The 8,484-nt window shown below is 29.7% G+C and overlaps 1 protein-coding gene across 1 annotated transcript; it reads right to left on the bottom strand.

Moving 5' to 3' along the window:
* Nucleotides 1–2,496, bottom strand: LOC137814824 (S-adenosylmethionine synthase 1). Its single transcript, XM_068617741.2, has 2 exons — nt 2,383–2,496; nt 1–1,488 (listed from the first exon to the last, which is right to left on the bottom strand). Exon 2 carries the CDS (start codon nt 1,478–1,480, stop codon nt 296–298), a length of 1,185 nt encoding a protein of 394 aa, XP_068473842.1. The 5' UTR covers nt 1,481–1,488; nt 2,383–2,496; the 3' UTR covers nt 1–295.
* Nucleotides 2,497–8,484: the final 5,988 nt, after the last annotated feature.

Raw genomic sequence — 8,484 nt, 5'->3', positions numbered from 1 at the left:
TTTTAGAACAACATTGGCAATTTTTCAATTTTGTGAAAGATAAAATACATTGCAAGGGCTTTTTCACCCTTTCAAATTACAACCAATAGGGGCAAAATTCAGATAAAATTTAATTGCATCAAGAGAGTAATACTGCATTAACATAAAAATAAATGGTAAGTAAAAATAAACAGTTTAGGTATGATGATAAGGAAATGGCATTAGACCTAGGATCGTAGCAGTAATGAAACACGCAAATTATTCATCAACACCTGGCAAGACATCCATTAAAGAAGGGATTAAGTCCACAACACGTCTAGGCATGAGGTTTCTCTGACTTGAGTGGCTTCACCACTTCCCATGTGAAGTCAGGGTCATCCCTTCCGAAGTGTCCATAAGCAGCTGTCTTCAGGAACCTGTGGCCACCCCTCTTGAGGTCCAAGTTAATGGTGATCATTCCAGGTCTGAAGTCGAAATTCTCCTTCACAATCTGAAGAATCTCCTTATCAGGAATCTTTCCGGTTCCATAGGTGTCAACAAAGACTGACAAGGGCTCAGGGACACCGATGGCATAAGAAACTTGGACAATGCACCTTCTGGCAAACCCATTTGCCACAACGCTCTTTGCAGCCTGCCTCACAATATAGGCACCACTTCTGTCAACCTTGGTTGGGTCCTTGCCTGAAAAGGCACCACCACCATGAGCACCCCAGCCACCGTAGGTATCAATGATGATCTTTCTTCCAGTGAGACCAGCATCACCATGGGGGCCACCAATCACGAACCGACCCGATGGGTTAAGGTGGAAGATGGTCTTCTCATCAAGGTACTTCTCGGGAATGACAGGCTTGATAACATGCTCTTTAAGGTCAGCAGCAATTTGGTCATTGCTCACAGTCTCATCATGTTGGGTGGAAATTAGAACAGTGTGAACACGGATTGGAACCATGGCACCGTTGTCATTGTTGTACTCAACAGTTACTTGTGTTTTACCATCTGGCCTCAACCAAGCGCAGGTACCATCTTTCCTAACCTCGGTAAGGCGAGCACCAAGTTTGGTTGCAAGGACATGGCTGAGCGGCATGTATTCAGGGGTTTCGTCAGTGGCATAGCCAAACATGTGACCCTGGTCACCAGCACCAACCTCCTCCGGGCGCTTGGTGAAGTGGCCGTGCACACCCTGGGCGATATCAGGGCTCTGCTGCTCAATGTTGACCAACACCTTGCACTTGTCAGCATCAAGACCAACATCATCAGAGATGAATCCAATGCTGCGGCATGTCTCACGGACAATCTTCTCGTAGTCTACTTCGGCCTTGGTTGTGATCTCTCCAAAGACCATCACCATGTTTGTCTTGGTGCATGTTTCGCAGGCAACCTTGCTGTCAGGGTCTTGTGCAAGGCACGCGTCGAGCACTGCATCAGAGATCTGGTCGCACAGCTTGTCTGGGTGACCCTCGTTCACAGACTCAGATGTGAATAGAAAGGTTTCAGATGCCATTTATCAAGCTGCAGAAAACACAACGTTTAGTTTTACAAAGTACAAATGCTTAAGCAAAAATACTTCAGTTGGTGCTATAATGGAAGCTGAGATTCGAGATCATATTCCAACTAAAATAATTAAAGCATAAATCCCTACAACAAATTGATAGAAAATCATCAAAGTTTATGCCAAGTTGGATTAAAATAGTTCATCCTGATCTACTTTCAGAAAAAACTTATGGTCCTAAAAAACTAATTGCAGACAAAACGATAAGAAAGTATATACGAATATTCCCGGGCACCAAGTTGGAACGAATCTTGAATTTCTGAAAGAAGAAAATTTAGATGCACTTACTAGCGTTGTTCTTCAATCTGAATTTGAATTTAATTTTAGTAATCTATGTTCACCATTACCCTTTATTTCATAAATTAGCGAAACTCCAATAACAGCGCAAAAGATCTACACATAACTTTTGTCCTTTCAAGAAACATTAAAGCACAGCATATACCTCAAACATTAGTTTCAATTACAAAATTAGAACGCTAAAGGGTTCAACAAAGAAAAAACTAAATGAACAGTATCACACGAGGCACATAAACTAGACCCGGACAGAATAAGTTAGAACAGATTATTCCCGTTAAAGCATCAGATCTATACAACAAAAGATCAAAATGCAACAGAAATACCATACCATTTCAAATAATCAAACTACAATAGTGAAAAGCATAGAAGAAAAGGAAAATAATATAAAGAAAATTCAGATCCATAACCGTAAGGGTCTAGTTAAGGACAAGACATTGGGAATAAAACATTACTTACAGTTCCGGAAATGGAAGATATATAAATTATGATGGTAAGCAAAACAGGGTTTATAGAAGAAAAAAAAACGTATGAGAAGAGAAGAAGCGTGAAGAACGAACCTCCAAAGAATGAAAGAATGGGTTCTGAAGAAAGAAATTCAGTGAGTGGAAGCAAACCAGAGTCACCACAGTGCAGAACCAAACAGCAAGTGACTGGTTTAGTGTTGTGAGGGTAAGAGAAAGAACGTTGTCTCGCTATTTATAGTGATCAATGGTCACTCATATGACTAGACACCGGAACCGGCGTTGTGCCGTTAGATTTCACACCCAAATCAAAGGGGTCGGTGAGATTGCGATTTGCTACAGCGAGAGCTCGTCCATTACCGGGTACCGCCGGTGACTCACCAACCTTACCGAAAACGTGTCGGTGTCGGTAGCTCCGTACGATAAAGGTAGATCCCACCGTCATCGTTGCTAAAATTTAAAATACTCTTTAATTTAAAATATTGTTTTTGCATCTAACTGTAAGCAAAATTATTCTCTTTTTCATATGGATAAAACATGTAGTTTTTATTTAATATAATAAATATATTTATTTATTTATATTTATTGAAAATAATATTTAAAACTAAATAAAAAGATACTTTAGGAATACTAGTATTAAAAAGTTTAAATATTATCTTTTTTTACATTTGAGTTTATAGAGAATATTATCTTTTCTGCTTATACGTGAGATCTTATTGATTAATTTATATTTATTAAAAAAGTATTTATTTGTTTAATTAATAATGTTAAATTTTCTGTAATTACAATATTTTTTTAAATTATATAATGTAGTATTTGCTGCAAAGGTTAAAATTGTAAATGTATTACAAATATTTTAAATAATTATATTATTTTATTTAATTAAACGATATAATTGGAATGTATTTTCTTTAATTAATGACAGTACAGTATTTTTTTCATTATGAAATCCTTTAATAATATAAAATAATCACGTAAAATATCAATAACTGTATTAATATATACAAACAGTAGTTTCTATATTTTGGAATATATGATCTATTTTTCATGAGTGTGTACCTATTTTATTTTAATGATAATAGTAATAGTCTAAATGGTCATTTAATTTAATTAGTGGGTGTATTTAATAAATTTCTATTTTGCATTCCGATTTTTCTCATGTGTTTAATGGAATCAGAATTTGAAAATTTCTTGCAAATGCTGATAAAAAAATATTTCTTACAAATAAATTAAATGGTTACATAAAAAATGTTTACTTCTGTATTCTGGGATCTAGAATAATTTTCATTTGAATTTCTACTTGTCATTTGGATTTATTTTTTTTCATAAGGGAATAAGAAATTGAGCTTTTCCTTTTATTAATATTAATAACTTTCCTTATCCGTGTACATAGAAGTGAAAAAAAAAGTAACATAAAATAAATAAATTATGAAGTGTTATAAGTAAAATATTTTATATCTATGAGAGAATAATTGTGACTAACTATTTGTACATAAAATAATAAATTATTAAATATTAATCGTATAATTTGTCTCTATTTGATCACGGTACGTCTCCTACATATACCGATATAGAAGATTTAATAGCTTTCACGTATAAAATGTAAACTTTTTAATGAATGAAAGGTAAACGTTAATCACGTTTTAATGTCCACTTTTTTATTTATGATTATTTTTTACCTGTATTAAAATCATTATTCTTTGTAGTGTAAATTTTAATTTAAAAATATTAGTAATCCCATCAAATAATAGTATTAATGTATGTTTGGTGTGGTTTTTGTATGTTTTGTTTTGTTTCATTTTATGTTAGATTTTTTATTTTGACTACATGTTTGACATGGCATTTATTTGTTTATTAACAGAAAAATTTGTAGAAAACACAATTAAGAATATTACATTTTTATAAAATAAACACTTTAATTTTTTAATCTTCTTAAGAAAAACAAGAAAAGCATTATAGCCTTTTAGAGTAGTAAAAAAGAAAAAAATGATACAAGAGAAAATGAAAGAGGAGTTTTCAAGATTTTTTAAAAAATTATTAGGAACGAAAAGAATATCAATATTTCATTTACTAAATTAATATTAAAAATGATATTTAAAATACTATGTGTGTATATCATAAATATTTAAGAAAATGAAATCATTTTTCACATTTAATTTTTCTTTTCTTTTGTAGAAGTCAATTCTTATTAAAAAAATAAGAAAATGTGTTTAATTATGATTTTAGAGAAAATTTTACTTTCATTAGAAATATATCCCACTCATAATACATAAATAATGTAAATATCATTTTATTTAACTAGCACTTTTAAATACCATTATAAAATATACTCATGATTAATATATAAGTGACATCACACTTATATTTATCTTATCTAATAAGGTAAAATTAACTGTATAAAAACTATTCCATTAACACTGTGTTTGGATCAGTTGATGGAGTTGCAGTGCGAATGAACGAGTGGAAGGATGTTGTGTTTGAAGGTGAGGGTGCAGACGGGCGAGTTAGATGCATTCTGCTTTTCTCTTATATATGCAGAGATGATCACAGATGTCCATGTAGGATATAAGTATTTTACCTTAATACCCTTAACATAACTTTGCAACTGTGAATGCATGAAATAAAATTGGTCTCAGACTGACACCACTGTGAGAAATCAATGCACGAAAGAACGCAACACATGCACGAAAGAATGCAACACACACTGCACCATACACTGAGGAATCTTTTGACTTGAATTTTTTCAGCCCGTGAACATGTTGTGCTTTCATTCATTTGAGTGTTGGTATGGTGAGAAGTAGAGATCTTTTGAGAGTTGTTTCCGGGTGAGAAGTAGGATATAAGTATTTCCCTCGATATTGAATTCCTTTTAAATGTATACAGCTGTCTTGTTTTTCTTTTTTTAGTTTGAAAAAATTGTAATTATTTTTTTATCTTGTTTCAAGTTGGATCTCGTTCTGTGATTGAGGTGGTGGTGTTTTTCTTCACTGTTTGACACTAGTCTTCACAGTTAAGTTCATTAATTTTTATAGTTTTTTTGTTTTATGTTTACTGTTTGATATGAAAAAAAAAATTGTTTATAGATGTAAGTTTTGATAGAATCATGTGATGTTTTTTTTAAAAATATACATTGTTTTATGTATTTATTTTGATGTAGGGTCTAGGGTTTACTGTTTTTATGTTTATTTTTTTTATATTAAATATTATTTATGTTGTAAATTATTTTTTTATATTGTTTTAAACCATATACTTAACTGAGATTTTGTATTCAATTTTTCAATTTTTAACTGATTTTTTTTGTTCAATTTTTAATGTAAGTGAAAACTCACGAGATCAGCAATAACTGCAATATCTCAAATAAAATTAGTCTTTAAAACATATTCCTTATAAAACAAAACTTGTATCTCACTTTATTAAACTATTTAATTTTTTATAAAACACTTTAATTTCTTTCATTAAGTTTTGTGAATATTAAAATTTTAAATAAAATGAAATATGTGTATGTTACTTTATTAAAATATAAAAAAATCAATTTTATTTATTCAAAACACATCAAAGATATTTGTCTCTCTCTCTTTTGAGATCGGAAGAGTGTTTGACTTGAGAGAAAATAAATTTTCCAAGTAAATAATAAAAAATAAAATGTATCATAACTCAAACATTAAAAAAAAAATCATACTTATTATTCAAATATTTTTTAAAAATAAAGATAAATTTATAAACTTACATTTTATACTTTTAAAATAATTTTTAAATTTCCTCTCATTCTCAAATTTCAATAAATTGTCCTTACAATTTGACTTTATCATCTCTCAATCTAAATAACCTTACACATCCTCTTTAATTCTCACAAATTCACTCATTCCTCTTCGTCCAAATTCCCTCCTCAATTCTAACGATGTTGTTTTCAATTTTTATTTTGATAAAAGAAAAAGTACAAATATTAAAATATTAATTAAATAATTTTACGATAAATTACTATCTACATGTCCATGAAAATTTTAATATATTAAATACATCATTGAAAAAAATATATTATTTTCTTTATTTTTTCTTAAATCATAATTAACGATAACGATAAATGAAAAATCGATGTTAATGATTTTTTTAATATATGGATATTATAATTATTTTTTAATAATAATATCAGGCTAAGATAGTCATTTACATATATTTTTTATATGATTGTTATTAATAAATATTTAAAAAACATGTTCGAATTTTAGAGGATATTAAAAATTTGTTTGGAATTTAAAGGAACGAGAATGATGTAAATTCTTTTTAGGAACGTATTTAATATTTTTGAAATTTTACATTAATGAAAAAAAACTTATTTTATTCACAATTTTAATTTTTTAAATAATTATCTTTTTCACCAACTCTCTAAAACTATTACCAATGTTTTATTTTAATTTGTATTAAAAAATAACTTTAAATTTAATTTAATTTTATAAAATTACCTTATAAATAAATATGTATTTAATTTATATATTATAAAATACTATTATCTTTAAAATTCTAACAAATTGTGAATGGTGAATAGTTATTGATAGGTGATTGGTAAGATGATGGCTTAATAGGAATGGAGTCTGAGGAGTCATATTCTAACTGGATGCCAAAATACCAAAATTCTATTCACTAAATGAATGGAATATTATCACCAGTTGGGTAGGAAAGCAGCACTAGAATCACTTTAGGCTATTTCATAACTCTTTTTCTTTTTATCACATTAAGTGGTTCAATAAAAATAACACATGGTATTTTTTTTAAAAAAATACCATATTCCTAAATGCTCTTACAAGGCCTAGAAGAAATTTTTTTTTTCCCAAGACTTCTCGGCTTCATATGGTCTCCTGATTCGGATTTGTGCTTTCGACTACACTAGTTACTGGTTTGGGTTTGGACTTTCGACTACATTATTCGTTGATTTAGGCTTGAATTTAGATGTAGGTTATAGATTCTCACTTGTTGTACTGGATTGACTTGAACTCTTGTGGGCTCAAAATTAGCTCTCGAACGTATGCAAGGGGTTCCGATAAATAAAGTCAAGATCGATTTTGCTTAATTACCCGATAAAATTCACTTTACTTACCTATTGAGTTGATCACCTATTTATAGTACTCACTTATTGACTTTGGACCCAATTGAATTTTTACTCTTCATACCTTACATTTATTAAACATATTGTACATATTTGAACCTATTTGATGGGTTTTGCCACAATATTTTATTATTTGATTATTTATTCATTTTTGTTTAATTTTTCATCTCGTTACCGACCTTTCAACTTTCGATCATTCGGTCTAGACAACACACTAGCTCCAGACATAAGGAATTTAAAAAGACAAAATACCTATAACAAGTTTAAAAAGACGAAATGATGCTTTAAAACTGTATTTTTCTAAATAATTTTGACGTTTATGAAATTATATGTAATTTATAAAATATGTAATTTACCTCATTAAATGATTCAATAAAAATAGCATAGTATTTTTGGTAGGAAAATATTTATTTTAAATAAAAATTTAGTTTTCCACCTCCATTGCAGCACGGGATTTTTTAACAGAAATCATGACTAAAATTAATTTCCCAAAAACAGTGTTTGCTGGAAAATGTTATTTTCTTATAAAGTAAATAAAAGACAAACATATTTTTTCAGTCTCATATTTATGAAAATAATAAAATTTGACTGTTATAAATTTTGGTAGTAGAAAACCTCAAAATAAAATATCTAAAACGTAAACCCACACATATATAGATGAAAGTTGGGTAAGAAAGCATACATAACAATTTTTGGTATTTAGTCACTTTTCGAAGAAGAAGAAAAAATGAGAAAGCTTTAAAATCATCTTAATTAACTTAATCAATTTGAAGTGTTGACTAAAGTTGTAGTTATTGTTTACAGTGGGGGTGATAAGAGATATTATTAATTAATCGACACTGGAAAAAACATAATCCTATGTGGTTGTTAATTATTTGAAAGGTGGTTGGTGTGGTGACCAACCAACAAGAATGAACTCCGCGACCCATGAGCCTTGTCTAGGTCAAAAATAGTCAAGTGTGTGGTTCATGATTTCTTACATTTAAGAATAGCCTAATTTATCATCTAAAAAGTATCACCATCTCACTGTGTCACCATTTCTCTGTATCAAACAGAACAAAACCAAGGCCATGTTTTTTTATTAATCACGCGTAATC

The sequence above is a fragment of the Phaseolus vulgaris genome, chromosome 1 (genome assembly GCF_051622355.1).
Source record: "Phaseolus vulgaris cultivar YP4 chromosome 1, ASM5162235v1, whole genome shotgun sequence".
NCBI lineage: Eukaryota > Viridiplantae > Streptophyta > Magnoliopsida > Fabales > Fabaceae > Phaseolus > Phaseolus vulgaris.
Note: the sequence above shows the minus strand (reverse complement) of the source record. Positions and strands in the feature narration are given on the sequence as shown.